General features: G+C 45.3%; 1 protein-coding gene across 13 annotated transcripts in view; it reads left to right on the plus strand.

Moving 5' to 3' along the window:
* The window catches only part of DCC (DCC netrin 1 receptor), a 425,812-nt gene that overhangs the window by 315,356 nt on the left and 83,357 nt on the right, over window positions 1-27,099 (plus strand). For all 13 annotated transcript variants that reach the window (XM_066988962.1, XM_048079751.2, XM_066988960.1 and 10 more), the window contains 2 exons: window positions 24,298-24,439; window positions 26,726-26,836. In XM_066988962.1, coding sequence (XP_066845063.1) covers window positions 24,298-24,439; window positions 26,726-26,836 — 253 coding nt within the window. The remainder of the gene's footprint in view (window positions 1-24,297; window positions 24,440-26,725; window positions 26,837-27,099) is intronic.

Consider the following 27,099-nt stretch of genomic DNA (forward strand, 5'->3'; position numbering starts at 1 on the left):
CCAGAGCATCCCAGATCCTGGGGGAGCAGGACAAGGAGCAGCATCGGGAGCGGGGCTGTGACCTGTTTTGAGAGCAAAGACAGGTTAAGGAAAGCTGTAAGGTTAATGTACATAAATGAAAGGGCATTCAACCTCCATGCAGATGCCCTCAGATGTAAAGCTGTGGTTTCGGTGAAGCGCGAGCCTCCTTGAAACTCCAGCAACTGAGGGCCAGTTCATCGCTGAAGGAGGGCATCCACGCGAGAGCTCAGCGGTCCTTCATTTCCGGATGGTAACTTCCCACTTTTGAAATAATTCCTTTTACTTTCCTCTGTCCTCAACCCATCGATAAGCAGCCTGGGGTTGCTGAAGTGGTCTCCCTTTTCATAAATCTTCATCCTCGAGGAGCTGGAATGGGGGAATGACATTTTTTATGACGCTGTTCAGACCACGAAGGAGGACCAAGCTCGCTCCTCAGCTCCGTGCCTCCTCTCATCCCCTACCAGCTGCCAGGCCATAACAGTCCGTAGCGATGTCAGTACGCTGGTGTTTTAGTATTATTTGCATGTCGGACGGTCCCCGAGCGCTGCTGCCTGTCCTCAGCATCTCATCCTGCAGCCACCAGCCCCCTCCCAGCTGCCAGGAGCCGCGCAGCTCTTTAGCACAGCCTGGTCCCGTCCCACGGCACCGACGTTATTCCCTGCTCAGCCACACGCCTCTTCAACAATCAGGTTTTGGGAGCAAATAAACGTAGCGAGGCAGGTGTGTGCGAGAAATAACTATAATCTTTTAAATCATTATTCACAGGACGCATCTATGGACTCGTGAGTTATTTCAGTTTGATCATGCCATCTAGCAGCCGACCTTTGATGAACTCCCATAAAAAGGCCAGGTTTCCCCTCTGGAAGGTGGCACCCCAAAGCAGCGGAGCTTAATCTTCCCCACTCGAGTGGAAGAAGGGGATAACGTCATCCCTTCCACGGGAGCGCTGTGAAAATAAACCGGTAAATGAACGTATGAATTCATTTCATCAGCGTTTGCAAGTTGCTTATGCTATGGAAAGCCCAGGAGGAAAGCTCAGGGAGCTCTGTCTCCTGATCGGGGCCGAAAAGAAGCGGTCGAAGTTTCTCACTGACGTTTTTGGAGCCTTTTAGCCCGAGGCGGTCGTCTTCCCCAGTCCCACCGGGAATTCAGTCCCCCAAGTTTCACTGCTTCAGCATCCTCTGTTGCTCCTCCAATGACTCCAGCATCAAACAGGTTTCTTTTAACCGAAAACCTCGCGCGTTTTGCTTGCTCTCTCTTTCGTTACCTGCTATTTAAACGTAACTGCTCCCCCCAATATCCCGCAACAAACTTCACACCATCTCCTGCATATTCATAAGTTTATTTGCAGCACGGATGTTCTGCAGCTCCGCTTAAGTGTTCATTATATCCAGCATCCCTATTGAGGTTTTCAGAAGTTTCCAGCTGTTTAAAAACCTCGTCGGAGCTGCTGCGTGCCACAGTCGAGTGCAGAGCCTAAATATGCTTGTAAAAAAAAATAAAGAGCCCAAACATCATTGTGCTGGAGCACCAACATCCCATTTCCCGTTTGTTATTTGCCATAAAAAGGAATGGAAACGAAACCAGAGGGAAAGCATAGCGAAAAAGGGAGCTTGCCAGAGCAGCTGCTGTGCTCTATGCAGAAAAATGTTATTTTCTACGTTATTGGCCTGGGCTATCTCTCTGGACGTGCCAGGTAGAGATTAACGCTGCCTGAAAATGGATAGGCATGCCACGCCTTCTGTTCCTGTTTATTTTTGGGGTGGTTTTCACGTCTTCTGTTCCTATTTATTTTTAAGGGTGGGTTTGCTGCAGTGAAGGCAGGCTGGAGGCAGCGGAGGGAAGCTGTGGGTTGCAGCCCGGGCTGGGGATATCCCTCAGACCCTTGCTGTGACGGATGCTGCCAGGCGGCTGTCCCGCCAGCCCTCTTCTGAGCTTAATAAGATTTTAGAATTAGCTGCGAATCGGGATTAATTGCGGGAAGCCGATCCCGTGGACACCCCGAGAGCATTTGCTTACAGACAGAAGAGAATTAAGTTGGCTCGGTCAAATGCAGGGGCCTCTAATCCTAAGACCAGTTAGAAGCTTATGAATAAGTCGTGTTCCTAAAGTCCTGGAAGTCCTTCAGGTCTAGGGCACACTTTCTTTGGCTGCACCGAGCACCGCTAGCCCCCGCGGAGCAATGCAACCGCTGGTGCTCTTTGCAGCATTTCACAGGGTCTTTTTGGAAAAAACCTTACGTGGCTCTTCCTCAGAATTACAGAGACATATTTATATATATATATACCTATTTATACATGATTTATATATATCTATTTAATTATAAATTGTTTAAAAAACACCAAAAACCTGCTGGGTTGGTGTGCTTTCCTCCCCCTGGTGCCCTTTTCCCACAGCACCTTCTTGTCCCTCCCGGCGTTTTCTCATTTCCTATTTATTTTGAAAGATGTTATCTAAGGCTCTCATTGAATTTATTGCTAATTACATTTTGAGAAAGTAAAACTGTGTTAACGTAACCAAATTCGATGAAGTCTGACAGGCATGTTGCTTCTGAGAAGCCCTGATTTAATCACCCCAGCCAGCAATTTGCCCGGCGCGCAGTCGGTTAGCTGGTATTATTCGCTAGAGAATACCCTTGAAAAAGAAAACACTCATTAATTTCTTTTGCCTGAGCTCGATATTTTGTGGTTTCGCATCTAAACTCTGGAAGTCGGGATGGTTTGAGTGACTGGCAGTTCAAAAATGCTTGAGATAAGAAAAAACTGGTACGGAAATAGAGGCGGAAAATCGTATTTAATTTTAGGGAGGTTCCGTGCCAAATATTATTTTGCACATTCCCCTGCTCCCCAGACCTCTGAAGGTCTTTTAGCCACTCACATAGGGAAATAAGAGCATATGGAAGGAGTTCAGCCTAGGCGATGTGTCCAGTCGCATAACCAGCTGCCGAGCATTTGTTGCAAACACCTATTTCATTAGGGCAAGGATCTTTTCCTCCGCCGATACACGACAAAATGAGCCACGAGAAATTTTGGAAGGGCTTGTAAAAGTTTACCGAGTCGGGATCCAGCTGTAGCCTGCCATAAACCCAGAAGTCATTCATTCCGGGACACACTTGGTTCAAGACGGGAGATAATTTGGGTGTCTGTCTGCCTTTGATTTCCGACGGCTTGTAACGAGCCACGAGATTTTTGCAGCATCGGCAGAGTTTTTTTAATTGGGTTTTATTTTTATTGCATTATTTAGTATACAAAAGAATAAGACGGCAAATGCTTGTGCTTCCCTCATTTTCTTTAGCATTTCTTACCATCATATTTTAATTGCTTTTTATGCAGAGGGATACGTTGGCAATATGTTCTTTTACCATCTGCAGCTATACTGGCCCGGTGCCATTTGTGAACGAAAATTTCCCTTCTGCAGCTTGGCAGTGGGGTGTACAGATTTACGCGATTTTTGACATTTTCCGTGATTTTTTTTTTTTGATTTTTTTTTTTGTCGCTGTTAAGAAGAATGCATGCAAATGAAAAAAAAAAAAAAAAGAAAAAAATCAGGAGTGTTCCTCCAGGGATGGACACATATCCATGGATCGGGGTTTCCATTTCTCAGTGCTCGGGGTCACAGAAGGTACAAAAAGGTACGTTTTCATCGGTGTGAAAACTGTAGTTTCACTGCACGGGGTTGCACAGCCCTCTGGCTGGTGGCTGCGTCCGCCAGCAGTGGGCAGGTTGTGAAAAACGGGTCTTCTGCCTTCACAGAGAGTTGTCCCTCTCTGCTTTATACCTTGATTTTTCGTTTATGAGCCAAGCAAGTTAAGGAGTGTTTGATATTCAGCAACATCTGAGTGCGTTGCGTAAAAGAAATACACAAACGTGTCCTGTTCTGTAACAATTTAGAGTAGAAAAGCAAAAAGGCAGTCGGAAACAAACACAAGAAGCGAGTCAAAAGCTGGTGCAAAAATGGAAAGATTGGAGATTGATGCAGGGCAGCCCTCGTATCTGGAAAAAAGCTGTTCCAAAGCAGGGACAGCATGCGGCAGCCGGCTTTGTGTCACACCTCCCATGGTTTTCCCTAGGATTTCCCATTCCTTGGGACTCTTGTGGCCTGGGGAAGTCACCCCAGCATCTCTCTGCTGGGCTGTAGGGTGCGTATCGGCACGGCCATGGCTCTGCTCCCCTTCTGCTGCACGGGCAGGATCGCAGCCCCATTAACTCTGTATTGATTTTGCCTTCCAGGAGCAGGAGAGCTGTAATTACGGCGATTTTCGATGCAGAGGTGCAGGTCCTCTGTCCCCGCACATTCCGCATGGTTTATGTCTCTATTCCAGCCCATTTACTCTCCCAGATTCTGCTCCCGTGATTACAAGTTACGGCTTCGTTCTGCTGGTACAGGAGAAAACACCGGGAGAAAATATTCCCTTATTCACCCTTGGTTGCAAGCGTGTCTGTAATGAATGGTGTGCGTTCCCGGGCTCCTAGCTGGGGTCAGTGCTGACCTGGCTCAGCTGCTGCGATTAATTTAAGAGCGATGATGATAGCCACTGCCTTGGACCAGGGTGAAGGAGGCACGTTGCCCCTCCATCCCTTAAAATAATGTCTCTCTCCCCATAAGCTCAATAATTCTGTTGATTTTTCAGCATAGACCAGAAGGCCAGAAACAAAACAGCAGCGTCTTGCAGAACACCTACTCAGGACAGTTAATGAAATAACGTTTCTCGTACTCAAATAATTGCAAAGAATTAGGTAGCATCAATAAAAATAGTACCCTGTCGGTTTATTGTCCTTAGGTGTTTTCACTGTAGCATTTTAATTGGTAGAATTCAAGATATTTTTTTTTTCATATTGACCTTTTGAAGAAGAAAATCATCAAAAAAAAAACAGGAATAAACGTGGAAGGGGGATCTTTATTTGTTCTTTCGGTGATGAAGTTACACACTCAGCTGTGCCAGAGTACGAGGGACTTGTAGCTGAGGTTAACTGCTTGAACGTAAGAGGGTTGTTTCGGCGGTCATGGTGAATCAGCAAATAATTTCTTGGTCAAGGTTTGCCCTACGAGATGACTGAAATTAGAGCTGGAAGGAGTTTTTGTGTCCTCTGGTGCCACTCGGCTAATGTACCGCTGTTCCCAGCAGCCAGTTTTATGGGCTTGGGTTGGTTTTTGCTTCTCCCCTAACGCTCCCCCCCTGCCCCCAGGTACTTGTAAAGTGTTTAAGTGGTGGTGTTTTCCCACCGCATCAGCCGGGGGATTGCTCGAGTGTCCCTGCCACACAACTCACTGGTATCGCTATCCGTCTTTCCCGAAACACCCTAAATTTTCCCTTTCTTAATGTTATTCCGCTGCTTCTCGTTATGCCCCTGGGTGCCATCGCGAGCGCTGCCTTGCCGTTGACATTTACAGTTGTGTACACTTTATGCTCTTCTCTTCCTCCCAGTACTCGTGTGCTGAGCTCCCTGAGGGACAGATTTTCGTTAGACTGGGCGTGCAAAATAAAAGTTACGTCGCTGCACCTGCTGTTGTTATTACCTGCATTAATGTGAACTCCAGACGTGTACAAACACAGGCCCAAGACCTTACCGTGCTACACACCGCGACAAAACGCCAATATAACAGCGATCACAAGGATTTCTGGCACTTCTTACTACCTTTCTGTGTGATTTTGTGTTAAGATATTTACAAACAAACATATTTTACCTCACTGATAATTACTGCAGTAGCTGTTCCCTGTATCCCGCCTGATTTAGTACTCCTCATCCTTTCCTTATCTTGAATAATAGACAATATTATACACTGTCTTCTGCTCTGCAGCTCAGTAAATAGTGTTGCCAGTGCTTGAACTTTACTTAGTGTCTCCGGTGAGCGAGCAGGTTGGTCACGGCGGTGGTTTTGCTGATTGTCTTGCACAGCACGTCGCCTGCCGCTGCTGCACGGTCAGCACCGCACGGCTCGGGGCCTGTGGCGGATGTGAGCAGGGAGAAGGAAACGTGACGGGGCACGTCCGACATCCTGGTAAAAGAAATGGCTGCTTCGATGCCAGAGAATCCCTGAAAACACCTATTTCTTACCGAAACCATCCTGCACGCAGGCTATGAAAGCAGCGTTGTCACATCTGTATTGGCCTGGCAGATCCAGTGCCATTAAAATGAAGGCATTTCCATTCTTCCTTGGCAGTGTTGCAAGAGAGGATGCACCTTAATTACAGGTGCTTGAACCTCGAGGGGGTCTGTTTCTCTGGAGAAGGCTCCTTTGTGTTCCAGTCACCGAAATAATTGTTCTGAAGTCAGGAAAAGCCAGCACTTCGTGCTTGGGTCTCCATGAGGCCTGCTCCTCCAGACACATTTTGGCCTGGCTGAGAGCTTCCACTGCCTCTGTAAAAGCTGATTTCTGCTTGAATGCCACTAGAATAAAGACCTGAAAGGCCTCTCGGGTAAATTTATCCAGAAACAAGGTTCATATTAAGAACTTCCTGCAGCTTTCTTCCAGAAGATTATAGGGGGAAAGTGAGAAATGAAGCTTTATTTCCTACTCTTGAAGTTCTAGACATATAGGCAGGATTTACGGCGTTCATTTTGAAGAGGAAAATCAGCTTTCTGCTAAAAACGAGAGTTTGGTGGGTGAATGGATGGGTGGATAGGTGTCTGCAACCCAAGCTGTCAGGCCTTAATTTCCCTGAGAGACGATGTGAGAGAGTACAAAGACCAGTCACAACACCACCATCTAGATTTTATGAACTTATTGACATCTGAATTTATCCTTTTATTCTAAGGGAATACCTTGTGGTGTGGTGTCAAACTGGGATTCACATTTTCTGCACGGAGTGAACTTTCTGAAGCCATCGAGCTTTTCGTTCGGCCTACTATTTAAGAGGCTAAGTGCTGGGTAGGAAAGCTCCTAAGGGATGGAGACAGTTCGTCTGTCAAAAGGTGGCATAACTAATGGCATTTATTGAAAGAATTAACTAGTGGAAACATTTTTTTATGGGTCAATTCAAGTGGCCCCAGTGTCTTCTGAATAAGTCCCAGAGTGTCAGGAATGGGAGGGAATTTGCAGATAGGGAAAAAAAAAACAGTTATCCCGTGAAGTTAGTGACTGCATTTTCACTGTCCTGTAAAAGATTTCAAGTATTTTGAGCACCGTATTGCTTTGAATGTTGTATCGGTAGCTGAGAAAGAGCAGCAGGAGGAAGGATTTGGAACCCGGAGTAGTTTATGCTTGCATGCAGCCCAAGCGATCGTACGTCTTCATCACAGCCTGCGGTTAGAGTTCATTAGAGCAAAACCGAAGCAATTTGGATGTCTGGGTGTTTTTATCAAGTCCCTGTGCTCCACGGGGTGGATGGGGATTTCCTTTAGTTTCATCCTTCCGTTCAGGGGTGATTTTAAGTGAGAATGAGCCGTATTCAGGAATACGGCATATATGGCTGTGGTCGCTCTGGAGTTGTAAATGCTGAAGTCTTTCCTTCCTCCCCATCACGGGATCTGTGCAGAAAGAATGGTTCAGTAGCAGCATTCATTTGATTTTTTTTAAATTAAATAAAATCTGCTTACATCTTTTGTCCATAAATAGAAAGAAATGTAATTGTTAGTGGAATAAGACCCTGTATGACCCTAGTTATAAGGATCAGCTGTTTGTTGTTTTTCACTTTCCTTCAAAAATAGAGGCGAACATTTCTCTGGTCTTAGGATCCCTGTGAAACGACGATGAATGGGCAGGCTGTGTGGATCACCTTTGGAAAAAAAAAAAAGGCAATTACCCTTTATGGACTGTTCTTCGAGTAATTTCCACTAGAAATGCGTTTTTTTTTGGAGACAAAATATAAAAGGATAGAGTCCATTAGCGAACAGTCGGTCTCAGCAGAAATGTCATTCTCAGGACAGGCTTCAGCTGGGATGGGAAGTTGGAAGGAAAAGATATTACTGCTTCTCTTATTGATGCTTTGGGGCCAGATCCAGTCAGAGGCAGTGACTTTGGTTTGACTGCAGAGCTAGCCCCAGGCGGGACGAAAACAGTCGGCAGAGCAGAACCGTGGCCCTTCATTAAAAGGAGCAAAATAGAGAGGAAAATGGGATGCAAAGGGACGAAAGGGACAAGGTTAGATGATCGTAGAGGTCTTTACAACCTGAATGATGCTGTGGTTCCACAAAATCTGTTAGGAGAGGCACTTTGAAAACTGTGGAGGGCCGTGAAGAGTCAGGCCTGAAGGCCTAGAAAATTTGGCCTGGGTGTTGAAGGCAGCCAGGGCGCAGACTTCTTGCATCCCCCAAAGCCACCGTGGGTGTCTCATGAAGGTTTAAACATTTCTAAAGTGCTAATAAAGGTGCTGAGCTGGAAGCCCCTTGCTGGTGGTGCCGCGTTTTGGGTGCCCGTGGTGGGGGTCCTGCCCCTGGCACCCTCCCAGCCCCTTCTCCGTCACGGAGCCCTCCCGTGGCAGCCTGACGTGCCGCGGGGCCCTGTACAACCGCTAAAGAATTGGAAAATAAAACACAGCCGTTTCCAGGAGTTTTCTTATCAGGTTCCTGCTCCTGCAGCAGCTGCTTTTGGCGTGCTGGCAGCACGAAGGTACCTGAAGACAGCCGTAAATTTGCTCTTCCTTCCTCGAGGTCTTTCTGCGCAGCCAGAACGGTTGGAAGATTTCTCAGTCTAAATGAGAATCAGGACCTGAGGTTTATTTCTTTTTTCATTTAACCATTTTTTATGACTTTTTGTCTTAATTATATACAACCTAAGGGTTTCCTTGCTTTTCTGTGTGCTTTTTTTTTTCCTTATTCCTTGTTGAAAACACGTATAAAGCAGTGAGAACAATGTTTCTTGCTAATTTGTGTTACAGAATCAACACAACGGGAAGCCATAAAAGGTTTTTTATAAAATGTTATAAACATAGCCTTGCCTAATGGGATTGGTGTCTAAGGGGGTGGTGTTAGGAAACAAAAACGTAAAACCAAAATTGGCTCCCTAAACGCCACATTTGGATCCCATAGCTCTCCCGAAGCCAAAAGAATATGTGCTTCCATCTTAAAAATCCCCAGGACAGTCTCTAGAGAATAAACCAATTATAAAACAGCCTATTTCTGGGCTTAAACTGCGTGATATTTATGGAATCATTCATGCCAGAATTAGCTTTGCTTCAGAGTTTTGAAGGTAGCCTTAACTCCCGGCGTGCCCTTTTAATGCATAATTAACTCTCTTCACAAGCTTAATGTTATCTTTCACAGCGAATTCAGAAAGAGTCTGACGAAAATCTGTATTTATGCTCAAGTAATATTCTTCAAATGATATTCTTCAGATTATTTTGGTGGATCTCTTTTTTTTTTTTTTTAAACTAGGTGGCACTGGGAGAGAATTAATTTATATATATATATTTTTTTTTCCATTCACTGAGGTTGTCGTGACATTATCTGAGGCTTGTCAGGAATTGATTTGTCCCCTGCCCTCTGAGTAATCTTTTGAGATGTTGATGTACACCACTGCATCAATATACAAGTTTAGCGTTGAAGAGTTCAGCATGGAAGAGTAAATGCGGGTGGTTTTAGGACTACTTATACAATTTATGGGCCTAATCCAGCATCCGCTGAAACCAAAAGAGAAAATATCTTCTTGACTTTAGGGAGCTTTGGATCAGGAGATGCAGAGCAGAATGCTGTCTAGTGTTTACTAACCGTGGTATTTCTTCAGATGCTGAAGAAAAATGCGGTATGTAAAATTTGATACCTATATAAAACCACTTTTTCGAAGCAGCAGTAGTCTGCAGAAATCCTAAAATGGAAAAATACACAGCTCAGTATTTATTTAGTGTGTTATCATTCGAATATTGAATCCAAATGATGCTGGGTATCTCCCACATCAGCTGGAGGAAGAGGAGGCTCTGTCATCATCTGCAGCAACAGCTGAAGCGCTTGGATTCACTAAATCTGAACTGCGTAGTAAACGCTGTTTGGGCAACTAAATATCTCCAAATCAGTTCGCATGCTTTGTATTGATTGATTAAACTCTTTCCTATATTTTTGTGTACACTCTAATATACTTACTTCTGATCTTTGCTGTGAATGTTTAGTCGCCCACGTTCCTTCTTCATTGCATCCCTCGGTAATACTTCATTTACATGTAGCAATACCCAGAATTTGCTTCTTTCATCCAAATAAGGTGTTGAAATAGAGTTCACAGAGCATTCACCAGGAGAAGAAGCATTTTTTGGCATGGGGCATATACTGCACATGAGAGGGTTCAACCCTTCTGGTACATACTTTGCACGCCACTGCGCCTTCCTCACGCAGGTGAGGAACAACGAGGAGGTGAAATACAGCTCCAGGTTCTGCCATTTGGACATCTCTGCACTTGAGACGGGTTTGCCAGTTGATGAGGCCGTTAAATCTGTTGAAATCCGTGCTTGTAAAGTCCTCTATTAAGCCCCAACTGCTCTCGTTGTGTCTCTGTGGGTTCATCTGGGGGGTACGAATGACTTCACCTGCATGGCAAGACTGAGCTATGCGATTCGGTGATGTTGGCAGGATTTTTGGACAACATTTTATGTTGGCTGTTTATCTTGCTTTGTAGCGTGTTTTCCCAGCTGATAAAAACAGCTGACCGAAATACTTATTTATGTCATAATAATGACAGCCTGGAATTTCTAAGAGTTGACATCTGGTGTAATTTACTCAGGCTGGAAAACCTCCGAGCCTGTTTTTCCATGAGTAAAGGTTTCTAATTTTTTTAATGGTTGCTTTCGTCATCCTATAAGCTTGTGACAAAGAAAATTGAAGCAAATGAGCGATGTAATGTGATATTATGAAGCGAAATTTTCCTCTTATCTACTGGATGGTACCCAAGCAGTCATGTACCACTTGCAAATAAAATGATACGGTAAAGAAAAGAAAAAAAAAAAAGAAACCATCATATTTGCTCACCAGAGCACGCTAGCATCAAATGTGATCTTTATTAATCGTGACTGTAATACCTGCTGCTTTGCTCCGTCTTTTAGTAAAACTACTAGAGGTCAAAATATACACACGCTGGTCCTCCATCTTAGCAAGCGCTGAGGAAAACCGTGTAGGATGAGATGTGGTGGTAATGTTTACAGGGCTGCTGCCAGGGTTTTCCACCTTCCAGATCCTAAATGGCATCCGTAAAGGTATGGGGAGGCATCCTGCAGGATTTCCTCCCTGAAGGGCGAATGTTACGGCAGTCTGCTGTAATAAAACGCACTGGCTTTGAAACCAGTCGCTTAATTTACTTAGGGAGCAAGCGCGTTGTGCACGGCACCATAACGTTACTTGGGAAATTTTGGAAACTTTGAATTTTTGTTCCATTTTGTTCTCCCTCCAGGGCATAAATAGTGTGCCCGTGATAATGAGAGCAGACAGGACTCAAATACGTCACTGTCTGCATAATTCTTACACTGCAGCTTTTTCTTTGAAAGTACATGCCCGTAAGGGTCCAAACTGCCAGAAGTGCTACCTCTGCTATTCTGAGCTATTTCTTTAGCAATCTGCCCAGCTGGGATAGCTAATTTTGATCGTCAGGTGGGAATCCACCCCATTGTTAGTGGGACAGGTTATTTTCTGAAATTTCTGTTTACAACGTGCTGTATTTATTAGCTATTCACAGAGTAGCGATGGGGTGCAAGGCTGCTGGGTCATTGGATGCGTCTCTTTGCTGTGCTTCAGCACAGCCTGACCTGGCTCTGGCCAGGCCCGTAGCTGGGATTATTTCTCATTTTTCTCGACAACTCTATTGTACCTTCCTTTATTGGTAACGCTATGATATTAAATCTCCTGAAAGCAAAATAACTTTTTTAATGTAGTGGCACTGGGTGGCAGGGCTGTAATCGAAGTTCGGCTGCTTGCTCATTCTGGCTGTGTTGTGCACGTCTCCCTCTTCCTTGGAAATCCGATAAAGCCTCCAAAATGTGCCTCAATAAACCATTTTTTGTGTGTTAAACTGAACAGAACCGTCCCATCTCTCAAGGTCAGGCAGAACCAGATTTCCCCTGTATCCCATTCAGACACGAATTAACTTTGAGGGGTCGTACAGCCCATAATATGCAGGGTGGGGGCAGAGGGGCTGCCTGCTGTGGTCTGCAGGGAGATAATAAGAAAAGCGGCCAGAGGGCATATAAGCATATATATATATATGCTTATATGTATATATAATGTATATGTATATATATATATAAGCTGAATAAATGTTAAATAACTGCATGGGGGTGGGACCGGCTGACCTCCAGAGGTCCCTTCCAACCAAAACCGTTCTACGATTCATCGACATTTCGGTTGCTTTCCACTCTATTGGAAAGTATTTTGGTATATTTACGTCTCTTCCAACATGGCTCGGATTCAATCCAGATTAATGGAGCGCCTGGCGCTGATCCGGATCCGTACCGCCTTAATTTAGGCACTTGATTTGCTCATGGAAATGTATCGCCCTGCTTGTGCTAGCGACGAGGGGCAGGCACCTCCTGAAGGGTGCTTCAGAGAGATGAGATGTCCTTCTCTGACCACGTACTGGGATGCTTCAGTTTTATACATACATTAACCGGGATGAACCCAGCTCTGAGCGTCCAGCAGCAGATTTATAGCAAAGTTAAACTTCTTTGCTCTAGTAGTAAACAACAGTTGGGGCTGGACTCGATCCAGTGTCCTTCACTGTAGAGGAATATCCTTCTGCGGTCCTTTATATCATCGAACAGGAGGTCTTCCAAACAAGCTCTTCAAGCCGAACAGATTTGCCTTGAGCTCGTAACTGCCCCGTATCTTTTCTGGGTGTGCAGAGAGCTCGGCAAATCTCACTGAATTCTGCAGATTCGGTCTGATTTTTGGAGGGAGAAAAATTGTGCTAGAAGTAACCCACCAGCAGCTGTGATGGTGGTTGAAAATGGCCCGTGGCAGGTCACTTAAGCCAAGTGCTCGTTACAAGACCTACGTCTTTGCAGGGAAAGCGTGACATGAAGAGTTGTGTGTTCGGTGGACGGTGACGTGCCAGTCTGTGCTTGTATCAGCAGAAGAGGCTGGGCTTGCACAGTGCAGACAGAAACCAGCTGAAGGAGCGTGACGTGTACGCACCAGAAAGTTCAGAGTGCCTGCAGCGACCCCGGGGAAACCCAGCTGGTCACTGGCATGATTCTGTGCAAATTCTGGTCCGGTTTATTGAAACGTTGCTCTCCGGTGGCGTGTATGGCTTTTTGCCATTGACATATTGTACTTTCAAGCATCACAGCATGGATTCCATACATATAAATATATGTACCTATAGCTATAATTGCTTTATTTTAGGGGTTGTTTCTCCTAAGTTCAAAAAAATACCCCACATTGAGGAAGAGAGATGTTAACTCCTTTTCTAGAGCTAGAAAATAGAAAACACGTTTTTACATCTGAGTCAATGTTTTCTGGAGCCCATCTCAGCGTTATTGAATGTCCACAGGGAAAGCAGAGTCTTTAATTAAACAGATGCCAATGGGTGCAAAATTTAAAGGCTTATGCTCCTATTAATCCTAAAAATCAATGTAGTGTGTTAGGTTGTCTAGTGACTTCTAGTCGTTTACCTTTCCCAGATAAATTTGGTGTGTCTGTGTCCCGTGATAATTACGGGGACCTCCAGTGCTTCAGATTCTAAAAGAAAACATAATTAAGCTAAAAATGTAGAAGCGAAAACAGAAATAATTACTGGAGATTATGTATTTTCACAGCTGGCTGGAGGTGGAGGTGTTTAAGGCAAGATGTGCTACCTGGACAACCTTTGTATTTCAGCCAGCGTTTTAGAGAATTGGAAAGCCGAGAGCACAATCAGAGTCCATGAATATGAGAAGCCCTGGGCTATGAAACGTGGAGGAATTAAGCAGTGGGCAGGCTTAAAAATGCTAAGATAATAAACGTAGGCTGAGGAATGGGACCCTGGAGCGGGATCGCCCTGGGCGGCGGGGACAGATGAAGGGTTCTGATTTACCCGAGGGAAAATGTCAGAGCGCCTTCGTTTCTCGTGAAATGCCAGATTTTACGTTCTCGTTTTGAAGCTGCCGGAGACGTGAACCGTGAGAATTGCCCCTCTGTTCAGATAACTTTGCTGTACATGGGAGAAGCCCCCAGCTCCTGGGCCGCGCTCGGTACGGGACCGCAGCGCGAGGGGCCTCGCCGCCACCCTACCCGGGACATGGGATTGAGTCCCGTGGGACGCCTCCTGGCCTCAAGATACTGAATAAAGAATATTCTCTTGCAGATGTCGCAGCACGTAAGAGCGGCACGCGGGAGGTGAGAGTAGAGACTTGTGAGCTGACGATTTGTTTTGACAAGTATTTGATGGAATTTGAAAGCGTACCTGAGGGTCGTGGCACTCCATTTTGGTTTTCGATTACGTCTTGCTATCACCAGCACTCCTCGGCCAGTTCTTTGATAACTAACTTGCGAATAGGGACAGAACCGTCCCTTACCATTACATTTGAACTTCTTCCAGTGACTTAATCGGATCCAAGGTCAGAACATATTCGTATTTCGGGTCTTCTGATGAAAAGGCAGTGGTAAAATTCACGGCTGCGTGATCATTAAAACACGGTTTCATGAAAACCCATTTGGTTTCACGAAAACCCATTTGATTAGCATTCAGGGCCAAACCTTAGTGACAGGAGATATGTTTGTATAATCAAAAGGAAAAGTAACACTTCTCTGTGAATAAGTGGATGTAACAAAGCTTTGAGATACTTCAAAGCGCCATTTTTCAATAGAGCGCGCACAAAAAAATGCACGCAGCTCGGGGATGTTGTCAAAGAAATTTAAGAAAGAGAGTTTTGTCAGCAAAACTTAAGAAGGAGATTCTCGAGGTGTGCTTTTTGTCGCTTAAAAGAAAAGAAAGCAACTAAGCGCCACACGGACAGGTAGCAATGTCCGTTCCTGTACTGGTTTTCTGCACCTCTTCGGAAGGGGCTTCGCTTCTGCTGGATACAGACTCATAGACCACTCGGGGTGCCCCTGGTCCCCCCCTGGCCCCATCAGGACCCCCCCAAGCAGGGTGCTCAGCCCCAGGCCCAGGCTGGAGATGTCCCCAAGGAGCCCCCAGCCCCTCTCTGGGCAGCCTGGGCCAACCCCACACAGGAGTGCGGCCTGGCGGGCAGGGGGAGCAGAACAGCACCGTGTGTTGAGGGGATGAAGCTGAACTTCTTTCCCTGGAGCTCCTGTTTATGCCACAGCTTATCTGTAGCCTGTTCTTAAATGAGTGAGTGAGGCGTGCTCTGGATCCTGGAGGGCGTTGCTGGTGTTTAAGGTGCTCCCGTGCGGAGCAGGCCGCAGCCGGGGAGGTGATAGGGGCGGCTGAAACAGCCGGCTTCCTAGAGGTGAGGAGTAGGGACGAGGAATATTTGTATCACAAAGCCATCCCTCCAGAGGTATCTTTGATACCTCCTGTGGTATCTTGCACTATTTCTGAGGTTACCTCACATCCTTGCTTTAGTTTCTACCTCTAAGATAAGAACGCTACTGCTCACAAACGTAAGGAGGTGGAACATCTCGTCTATTAAGTCACGTTTGTAGATAACTATTACTAAGCTCTGAAATTCAGCTGTTTATAAATTTAAGGAAAAAACGGTCCGTCAGAACCAACATGAAGAAAAATAACTTCTTGCAAAGCAGTGAGGATCTTCCCCACCATCCTCTGTCCAAGTCACACGTGAGAGAGAGGAAATAATGCAGAAGCGAAGACGAGGTTTTGTTATAGCCCATTACTCAAGTCCTGCTTTCTCTGACCTCTGTCACCCTTTAGTACATCTATAATTCCCATGAAAACCAACTGGAAGTAGCAGTGTTCTTCAAGGAGAGTGCTGGTGTGCAGATGTAGCATCCAAAAAGCTACGTGGTCCTGGGGAAGGGAGTTGTGGTCCTGGCAGTGGTGGTGGACAGGTGTCTGCAGGGACGTTAGCACCAAATGTCTGTGTGCACGCCGTGGTCAGGCCTCTTGGGACGTCTCACTGTAACTTTAGTTAGGAATCGATCCGTTTGAGCACCGGTTATGAAATATGCAATCCACACTATTACTCTTCAGACACAACAACTGCCAACCCCAGAAATATTTGGCATTTCTTCTTTCCTTTTGCGGGTATTTCCATATCTTATAGTTTCCCCGGCCTTTTAAATGGGATTATTTGTCATCATCTTCCGTCTTCGAGCAGTTCAACGGGAGCTTTGTGCCCATTTGTAGCGTTTACCTCTTTGTAGCTGTTTGCTCACAGTGCTGTCCAAATCCCTTTCCAGCCCTCTCTCGGTGCTCTTACTTGGGCCTGGGGAGCTGTTCCAGTGCACCAGGCACGCTGAGTAGCACCAGGTGGGTCTTTTTAGAAGCTCACCTCTGCTATATACCCAAAAGAGTGTATTTTATCTGACCCACTTAGCCCTTTAAATCTGAGCATTTCTGCTGGGGAATTACCTGTATGGTTTTTACGTAAGGGGCCCAGGAGACACCCTCCAGGTTAATAGTACATCACGAGGAGCAGGTATAGCGTGCACTCCCATGCCGCCTTACTGCAGTAACCTGCATATACATTAAGACTCGTGCACCTCTACTGCAGTTACAATTTTGGTATTATTATTACGAAAATGTTGGAACTGCAAAAAGGTGATTATAAGAGGCTTGATAAAAAAAAACTACAGAAGATCAGAGTTACAGCTTAGAGAGAATCCGGTGCTCCAGTCGTGGGCACAGGACCTCTGCTGGGCATTTTAACTCCCAGTTGTGCACGCCTGAAGCCAGCTGCGCTTTTGGTGCCTTTTCAGCCCTGAGATCACCTCCAGGAAGGTATTCCCCCGGAATAAGAGGGAGCTGGCTGCATTTGAGTGATTTGCAGGCACCGATCTATCAGCACAAGGCGGTAAGGGAGCTTGCATTAACATTATTTAAAATGGAATTTTTTAAAATATTCTGGAGATTTTGATTTTAATCTGAATCTTAATAGCCTAATTAATTTGAAATTATTGTGCCCTTTGCTTTATAAACTCTTAATCATGAGGCTCTCAGGCAGATATCGTCTAAGTAATCAGCATCAGTATAATCAGTAATTAAAGTGATAGCCAACTACAGGTGCTGCTAAGTGCTAATCAATTAAATGCATTTGTAATTGAAAACCTGATTGAAGTATTGATAGTTGCTTTGATCCCTGGACCTGTAAAGTTCCAGTTGGTCTTCTTGCAGCCGACTGCAACCCTTTGCAAGTTTCCAGTGTTTAGCAGGTGTTGGGAAGGAGGAAGATGAATTTTACTGCGATACTCAACATTCCCCGTGCCTAGCTGCAAACAGTGCAACAGCTCCGAAGTGGTTTTATCAGCTGAGCAAATGTATGACAGGTTCTTGTAAATAACCGTGTCATCGGCACAAGAATGAGTTGAAAGAAATGTATTGCTACAGCTCTGAAAACATACTAGATGGATTTTCCTATTGCAGGTTTTTCTTTTTTTTTTTTTTTCTGCCTTAATGAAAGCCTAGTAGTCTGACTCTGAATGAGAAGCCAAAGCTTTGAAAATCTTCACGAGTGTAATGTTCTTTACAAATAAAGAGCATTTCAAGTAAGCGGCATCTCTTAGTTTCTTCAGAGGGTTTTGTTTTCAAACATACGTACAAAGTTCTTACGAGCTGGTTTGAATTCTCAAATGAAATGTCAAAACGGGCCTACAATGCCTTAAATAGAAAAAGTTATCGCCCTTTTCTGCTTAGTTAATACAAGGAGAAACTGAAAGCCAGATTCCCCTGTCCTAATTTTGGCTTCTAGAAGTGAGATGCCCATGGTTAGGCCAGCTCTCCTGTGCCATGGGGAGAAAACGAGCAATCCCCTGGCCGGGCACCGGGGTTGTCTGCTTTGGGTGTTCCTTTTTCTCACCATCAGCCGGTGGGTTAAGTCAAATAATTTCGCTACCTGGGAGGAATCTCACCAATTTTTAAATACTGAAATTATTTTAAATGGGAAAATTATTGGTCTGAGCAATCCCTGTTAATGAAAAGAAAAATGCTGCCCTGTTTAGTGGTTAGAGTCATGGAATGGGTTGGGTTGGAAGGGACCTTCAAGATCATCTAATTCCAGCCCCTGCCATGGGCAGGGACACCTCCCACTAAATCAGGTTGCTCAAAGCCCCATCCAGCCTGGCCTTGAACACCTCCAGGGATGGGGCACCCACAACTTCTCTGGGCAGTCAGCTCCAGTGCCTCACCACCCTCTGAGGAAAGAATTTCTTCCTTATATCTAATCTAAACCTCCCCTCTTTTAGTTTAAACCCGTTCCCCCTTGCCTTATCACTGCATCCCCTAACAAAAAGTCCCTCCCAGCTTTCCTGCAGCCCCCTTTAGGTACTGGCAGGCTGCTGTAGGGTCTCCCCGGAGCCTTCTCTTCTCCAGGCTGAACACCCCATTTGGAACCCAAACCCAATTTGGCATTCCACATGTCACTCGCATAAAAAGTGCACGGTTGCACTGTACATGATTATTTTTAAATATCTAGAACAAAATCTTGGAAGCTGTTTTGCCTTAGAAGTTTCTACACTTGAAGAGAGAGAGAAAATTCTTTTTTTTTTTTCATTATTTGTTGTCAAAGCTCACCATTTTCTGTTTGTTTTGTTCCTTTGCCATCATAAGCCTCTGCCCAAGGTGTCTGATTTTTCTAAGCATTGTATTTGGTTATGTTTCATCCTCTCTTTCTTTTCAAGTTAGCAAAGACACCCAGAGGCATTTTTTATCCTTAATTTTCTTTCACCAGTATATCTTCTTTGCTATCACCTTTTTTCTTTCCTTTTTTTTTTTTTTTAATTTTTATCTTTTTTTAAAGACTGTGGCAATCAAGTGGTTTTAAGTATTTGATCATGCCGTTTTAATAAAATACCTCTTTGGAGACGTAGCTCAGAAGAGAAATACCCGGAGAAGACGATACTGGCTGGAAAGGTCTTCATACCTTAGCAGTCCTCCCAGCTTTTTTTCTCATTATCTTCTCTTGGGAGCGAGAGTGGTTTTATGAAACACCATGGTTGGGAACTTTACAACTGCTCGTAGCCAAGGCAACCACCAACAGCTTCAATGTGTATTTGTAAATTAATTTGCAGCTCCTGGCTTGGTTGAAAGGTGAGAGCCCTCACCTGTGAGAGGTGGAGGAGCGAGGATGCCCGGGGCGCCGGGATGGATGCGGTGGGGTGGGAGAAACACAGCTCCCACCTTCAGCCCCTTCTCCTCTTCCTCGTGCATGTGGCAGGGGAAGGGGATGTGCCGAAGAGGGGGTCATTTCCAATCTCCTACCTACTCCCAGCAGCTGTTTCTGAGCCTGGCCAAGTCCAGGGCTGCTCCCGAAGGTGTGGGATCAAAGGCGAGGATTCACGCTGCTGGGAAGTGGTGGAGCAAAAGACTTAAAAGAGCTGAACTGGTTGGAAAAAAAAAAAAAAAAAAAAGTATCCAAACTCATCCTTTCTGCTCCTCAGCTTGCAAACCATCACGTGAAAAACCCCGTTGTCTTTGCCCACCGGTGCCTTCAGATGTTTCTAGCAGGACTTTGGGAGTTCACGGTGCACGCTGTGAAGGGCTCTCCATCTTCTTTCCTTGCCCGCAGCCTCCCGTGGTTTTTGGACAGCACTTCTGGGTCCCACACAGGTCTAAGCTAACGTCTCCCCAGCTGGGAGCAAACTCGATGCTCTGTGCCTGAATCTCACTGTATGCACACATTTCATTGCGTTAAATGACGAGGATCAAAACGCCGGCAGCAAAAAAACAGATCTTAGTTTGTTCTCCTGTAGCAATAACAATAATGCCTTTCAAATTAAGATACCCTCATTTCATTAAAGTCATCATACGGGATCTCCGTAGGCTCCATAGGTCTGACTTGTAAATGGTTTTGACAGTCCAGATAAAGATAATCAGCTCCCGTGCCACGTGCATGGTATATGATAAATGTTTCCCGGGAATTTGTCTTCTCTTTCAAGAGAGAGCTCGCGCCTAGCAAAGTGGCGGTACGTTAAGCACCCTTTACTTCACCTCAGGATGCTTCATTTCTTGCTGAAATCTGTTATTTTGCAGTTATGCCAGGCTTAGCCCGTCTTATTGCACAAATGAGACATCGATTTCCATGTTTGCGCAAAGCCCGAAGCGCTAGCCTTGCTCTAAAGCGCACCTGAGGATTTGATGTGTTTTTTTTTTTAAATCCGGTCTTCTTTAAGTCCCTTCGTGAGTCCTGTCTGTCTTTCAAGACATACCCGATTTGGGAGATAATACTTGGTTTCCCTGAGTTGTTCAGGTTAGTTTTGATTCCAGAGAGCTCTGCAAAATCTCCGGACACGTTACGGAGGTAACCGGAGGTAATTCCTAGTTTCCATGTAGAAGCAACGCGAAGGCAGTTCTCCAAGAAGAGGACACAACTGGCTCCCAACTCTGCCGCCTTGCTCAGGAAATTCATTTCAAATCCCAGCTCGTGCACGGGTCATAGTTAGACTGAAAAATGGGCTATTTGTTGCTGCTGGCCGTACGTGGAGACTAATAACCCATTCTGTTGTTGCATGAAATCATCGAGTTATTCCTTTTCGATTTTTTTCCAGCTTTTTACGACGAGGTGTGTTCTGGATGCTTAATCTGCGTACATTCGCAACAGTCCCTCTTACTCTAAACGAGCATTTACGTCCAGAGGTTCATTGACTAAAATAGACAAATGGCCTTTGCACGTCCAGAAACGTTGATTTGGTAAGATTAATGGGATTCCTGATGCTCCGCATTTCTGAGCAACGTAGAGATAATACTTCAGCTTTTTCTTATTCTGGCTTGGTGTCTAAGTAGATAATCATGAAAACGTGGAAATGAAAATACCCTGGGTTTTCGGGAACTGCAGGAAAGATTTTAAAGGTTCAGCTCGGGTTTGGCTAGATCCGTTGCGCCGCTATCTATTCGCTCTGAAAAGGTTTATCAGGTACAGTTGATCGGGGAGGGCTCAACTGAAAGCTGTGTGGTCTGCAGCCTCCAAAGGACCATCTGCAAAGGGATCCCGATGGAATAGGAAGGAAATATTTCCTTTCTGCGAGTCGCCTCTTGGCTAAAGCGGGAAGGATTAGAGCACTAGCCATTCCCGCTCTTTCCTAAGCAGGAGAAAGAACAAGGAGCCCGGCAGCATGTTAGTCATCGATTTCCCCGGATCAAAGGGGCACATGTTAAGCACTATTGATAAAAACCATCGCCGTCGTGTCCATGGAGACCAGGTTGAGGTGAAGTGAACGGTTGCCGTTGCAGTGACAGCTTTGGGTGAATCCGTAAAGAACTCGCTTTTTTCCTCTGATCAGAAGGAAGATCTTATTTATTCTGCCTTGGGCGCACGGTCAAACCCATTGCTTCTGCGAGGGCTGCCATGGAGGGAGAGGAGGCAATCGCTGCTGACTTTGGGGCAGAAAGAAGGATATTTGGGGGCTCAAAAAACTGCTCAGCACTCGCAGGTATTGTGGCTCCAAGTGCTTGCATGCTTGGGCCGAAACTCTTGTTTTTCCCATTTTTAACCAAATTGCGGTGCCAAGTTCAGGCTAGCACTAAGACTCAATATTTAAATAATGAAATTAATTATTTGTGGAGGCAACCTGACAAAAAATTGCTCCGAGTTATCTGTCACTGCAGCTTGAAAATCAAAGCAGGGGGCGTTTTTGAAAGCTACCCAGCTTTGTGCACGCTTCTTGCTCTGCTCCCCTTCTGGAAAATGACGTCTCAGCATCCAGAGCCCGGTGTCCCACCAGGTCTGGCCCTTCCCAGGACACACCGCTTGCTTAAACCTCCCTTCTCCTCTTGGTTCATTCTTCTGGGGCTTTAGATTCAGTGCTCAAGTGTTGTTACATTTGCAAGTAACTCTATTTCCAAAAGAGCCCTTCCTCTGAACGAGCGTAGCCAACAGTATTGCTCCTGGAGGAGAACAAATCGCCTTGGGGCCTCCTAGCTGTCCTAGCTCACATGCAGTTCAGAAATTAGCAGTATTTGAAATAAATTGACAACACGGAGGCTGTGGTTTGACACAGCAAAGATCCAGAAATCCTCACCCAAAATTCCAGCTCATCGGGAGGTCGCCCAAACTATAGGATTTCGTTCAAACTCACCTGTTCTTTATCACATGAGTCAGTTCTAAATTTTTTATAAGCGGTACACTTGGGTAAAAGTTGATGTTGCTGCATTTTCCAAGCTGAGACCAATGTGATTCGTCCCTTCTAGTAGGATTTTTCAATCTACAAATCATTCCTGCAACCTGCACGAGCTGTGCAGAAGGTCCCTGAAGGCATTTCTGCCCCTCCACTTCTTGATTCTTCTCCACGTATACTTTTTATCATCTCCAACTTTTCAGGATACTCCAGGTCCGAGGGTAAATAACTCTACGGGGGTTCTGCTTTCACTCTTCCGTGAGGCGGTGCGTTGCCCTCCTTTCTGATTGTTCATCCTGGTTTTAGGTTGTTGCCGTAGGATGGGGACCGAGAAGAGCTTTTCGTGTTGCTCTTAGAAGGGTCAGCAGTATGGAATTTCTCCTCCTCCCCTGAGAAAATACCCAGGTGCTCTGCTTGCTGGGAAACGGGGCAAAATGTCTTCTCCTTGGGGCTGTACACAGATGCTGAGGTCCCGATGGGCACGATGAGAAGGTGGCTCAGTGTCGCGCAGAAACGGGAAGACCTGGGAGCGCGCCGGTAGCACACAACGAGTTACCCAAAGACGTCCTCGGAGCTGTCAGCAGAAATGTTTTAAAGACGCTCTTGGGGTGTTTGCGTTCCCCCATAAATGTGTTATATGTGGGCAATTTCAATATGCAAAGCGACCAAATCTGTTTTTAAAACAATCACTCTCACAATTGAAAAATGGCGTTTGTTCTGCCCTAATGTAAGAACCCCAGCATTAATTCACTCCGCGCTGAAAACCCAAGGTATTGATTTTGAAATGTATAATTGATTGTAACCATAAATCACGGGGCAATATATGTGCAACATTGATTTTTCTCTATTGCAATAATTAATTTGATATGCGCTATAACATATTTATGCAGGGCCTAAGCAACTCAATAATGGTAATAAATTGTATTTGGTCAAAAACTATCCACTGTGATGTGGTCAGCTTTTCTTTTTGTCTAAAAACCCGTAGTGCAGTGCTGTAAGAGCCAGTGCAGAGATAATTCTGTGGCCTTGCTCCATGAGAAACCCTTCACACCGTGAAGACCTTATATCCTGGTGGGTAAAACCTTCAAAGGACCGGAGACTTGCAAGGAACTGCTGGTGCCCGGATTGTTTTAGGAGAAAAAAGGTTGATGTACAGTATCAGCTCTCTGATCAGTCCAGCCCAGTGAATCGAGTGCTTTTCCTGGGCAAACTGATAGAAGCGCTAATAAAGAAGAGAATGAATAGACACACGGATGGACGTGATATGACGGAGGGGAATCAATACGGCTTTTGTCGAGGGAAGTCCTGCTTCGCTTCCCTATTAAAGTCCTTGAAGGAATCACGGAGCGCATGGGCAGGGAGATCCGGTTGATACCATTCTCTCGGATTTCCGAAAGGCTTTCGATAAGGTCCCTCAGAAAAGGTTCCTGAAGAAATGAAGTCGTTACAGTAGAAGGAGAAAGATCCCTTTGCGATAAGCAACTGATGTGGTAGAGGGCGAAGGAAAGAGAGACGTTGACATTCCTGAGCTGGGGAGTGATGCATGCCAGGGTCTGGTGCACAGCGTGGTGAGGAATGAGCCCCATACAATCTAGACAAGCAAAGTTAGAACAAAATTAGTGATTAATTGCCTTGCTGCAAGCTCTGGTCCGGCTAAAATTCTCTTACAAGTTGGGATCGGCGATAAGTTTCTGCCCAGGAGGTTTGACTGGCTTTACACGGATGTGACGAGGGGGCGGTGACATCTCTGTGACCGTCGGTGGAACTGAAATGGCACAAAACTCTTAGAAATGCTCAGGGTGATAGATGTGTGCAATGGGCAAAAAGGTGAGACTTGGGCACTTTGGGCTGGAAAGTGAAACGAGTCACAGTGTCTGCTCAACCTTTATAGTACCACGGGTATTCTAGTGGCCTGTTGAAATGAAAAATTCCCGAAAAAGGAGAAAATTTAGCATATAAATCCATTGTCTGTATAGCCATCCACTGCCAGCGAGTGCGTAGTTTTCTTCATGCCATCACTTGAATCTTCTCAGATTTTTGTCTTCTCGATATAAAAAGTTGAATGAAAGTTGGTTTAAAAAAAAATAGCCATTTTCTTTTTCCTTACTTCATTCATTTTATCCGCTTTACTTTTGTCATTTCCTCAAAAAAAATAATAATAAAATCAGCAGTAATATCTCTTCTTTTACAGAGTATCAAAGTTAGCTGGTTGCCTCCACCACCAGGCACTCAAAATGGATTTATTACGGGCTATAAAATCCGACACAGAAAGACTACCCGCAGGGGTGAGATTGAAACGCTGGAGCCAAACAACCTCTGGTACTTGTTCACAGGTCAGTGTTCACATGGTACAACCTTGCAAGGTTTTTGATGAATTAAATGCTTTGGGAATAAAATATACTTTCACTTCAAGGGAACATTGATTTCTTTGCTGGCAGGTAGCATTTATTGTGTTGTACAAAGACAGTCTTTGTATTATTTTTTTTTACCCAATTTTTTCTTTATTGTTTTTTTTTTCATATATTTGTCTCCTGGATTTTTTCATTATCATTAGTGAATTTGAGGCCAAATTCCTCGTGTCCGATAGCTTCAGCCTCAGATAGCTTTTTAGACCACTCAGTAAACATCTATTTTTGTACGGGTGCAAAAATATCGATTTCCTCGGTTTCTATTTGAAGACTTTAGATGGCAAATACCTCCTCACAGAATAAAAAGGGCAACAGTGGATCATAACAAAACTGTAATTGCAATGAATGAAAGTAGCCAGGTGAGTATTGTAGGGGTAACAGTGAATTCTAGGAGCTGAAAATGAATTTTGCTCGTATTCTTGCATTATGCCCAGCCGTAACTGAGAAAGCAGCAAAGCAGCAAGGGAGAAAATTAAACTTTGTCAAAGTCCATGGCATCTTTATGACCGCGCCTTCACCTCAGATGGCCTGCTTTATGTTTGCTTTCCCATATAAAGTGCAATCGGTGAGAATCAGAATTATTTCTGAATTGCATACTTAAGAATAAAAATGTTCATTTACCAGTTTGGAAAGGAAAAGCAGGATTTCGTTTCAAAATTAAATAAAAGCACGAGTAGAACTTCTTATTTATTTATTTATTTTCAACGAGGAAGGCATTAAATATCGAACCCTCAACTTGGTTGTCTTACCTCGGCTGCTGGCCCCGGTTCCTGTGGGGTGATTTGTGGAGGATGGTGTCTAACAGCTGAACGAGAAACTCGTAGTTTCTGGGGAGAGATTGTATACCGAGGCCTTTAGCCAAGCTGGAAAGGATCTGTTTCCTGGCTAATAAAGTAGAAATAAAGTCCAAGTCCCAGAGCAAAGGCACAGACCTCTGACGTTCCCCATCCCCAGGGCTGGCAAGGTGGAAAGGCAGCGGGAGGTTACGGCCGTCGTCTGCTGGGCTGGGAGCACAGCAGATTAATCTCCGTTGTGGTAGATCCCCACGCCTCGAGCTCTTTCACATGAATTATTTTGGGTCTGGAGAGCAGCAGAGTCCCAGTGGGACCGCAGCCCTCAACCCTCCCACCGACCCCGTCCACCGCTCACCCCTATGCAGTGGAAAGCAAAGTGCTTTGTTTCCCAAAACTTGGCAATTCGGGCTTGGGAAGGCAGTTAGAAATACATCCCAGCCTCATTATTACCTTCTGCATGCGTATATTGCGATTGCTAGAGCTGCGTGCCTCTTCTAAATGGACCTTTTAAATATTAACACGGCGACGCTTTAGATCTTCGCTGCCATCCTGCTTGGTAGGCAGGTGCTTTGCGGGATAATAAGAACACCTGCAGTAGCACAGGAGTGTAGAGTCACAATGCAGGCTCTCGAATAGCTGCTAGCAATTTGAGAGTCACGTCAGCTGAACGTTAAACCGCTCTTTTTAATCACGAGCGTTCTTCTCTGGAGAACGTCCGCAATTAAATGGAACGTGGTTTTTTTTCCTGTGCTTTTTTGTGGTCAGTATAGGCGAGGCAAAAAGGTAAACGTATATCCCCGCCGTAGGGCCTTGGAGGTCCTGTGGCACATCGAGCCGTGCTGCAGTGATTGTCTTCTGATGGCTTTAGCCACAAAGGAAAACATCTGTTTGGGAATTCCTGCTTATTTCATAATATTGGAAAGATTTCATGTGTTTTTTTCCCGGACTGCATGCTCTGAAGTTAATCGGGAGCACCGGCAAGCAAAACGCTGTTCAGTTGCTAACCTAGTTCCTAGCCTGCATATTTTATGCGTAAGGAGAGAGTTACCTGGAGCTTCCTGCATTTGAAAAGCAGGGAGAGCTGTTTTTGTGCAATGTGCAATTAGTGGCTAAGCTATGTGAAACAATTCTTCAGTTTCCCACTAGTTGGACTTCGTTCATTTTATATCCATGAGCTCAATGGATGGGAATTAGAGCCCAGCCTAGTCACGGGCCAGTGCGGCTCTCATTCATTTTCTGAAACCTCTCCTTTTGGTCAAAATCCCTTGTTCCCCCCCAGTGCCTTGCAGCACCATCCCCAACCGGGCTGGGAGACACAAGGGCGGTCGCCGGGGGCTGCGTTGGGTAAAGTCGCAAATTGTTTGGTTTTCCTCTTCTTTCTGTACGATTTCACTTGTTTTGTTTGTTTGTTTGCCAGGACTGGAGAAAGGAAGCCAGTACAGTTTCCAGGTGGCTGCCATGACAGTGAACGGGACCGGGCCGCCCTCGGACTGGTACACGGCAGAAACGCCAGAGAATGATCTTGATGGTAAATGCATCTCTCTTAAAAGCTGTTGTCTCCAAAAGCTTTCCAGCTGAGGGCTTTCACTGTCCTCGTCTTCTAGCACAAGGTTGGGGTGACATTCCAGGGTCTCACCTGGAAACATCCACAGATAAATGTTTTCTTCTGCTCTTGGATCGCTCATGTCTTGTGCTGTGTTTCCCTGTTACCGCCACGACCAAGGAGTCAGCAGCCTTCGGGATCGTGATTCTGTGCCAGAATGTAGCTCCCGAGCACCGTGGCCGTTTGCA

The sequence above is a fragment of the Anser cygnoides genome, chromosome Z (genome assembly GCF_040182565.1).
Source record: "Anser cygnoides isolate HZ-2024a breed goose chromosome Z, Taihu_goose_T2T_genome, whole genome shotgun sequence".
NCBI classification, from domain to species: Eukaryota; Metazoa; Chordata; class Aves; order Anseriformes; family Anatidae; genus Anser; species Anser cygnoides.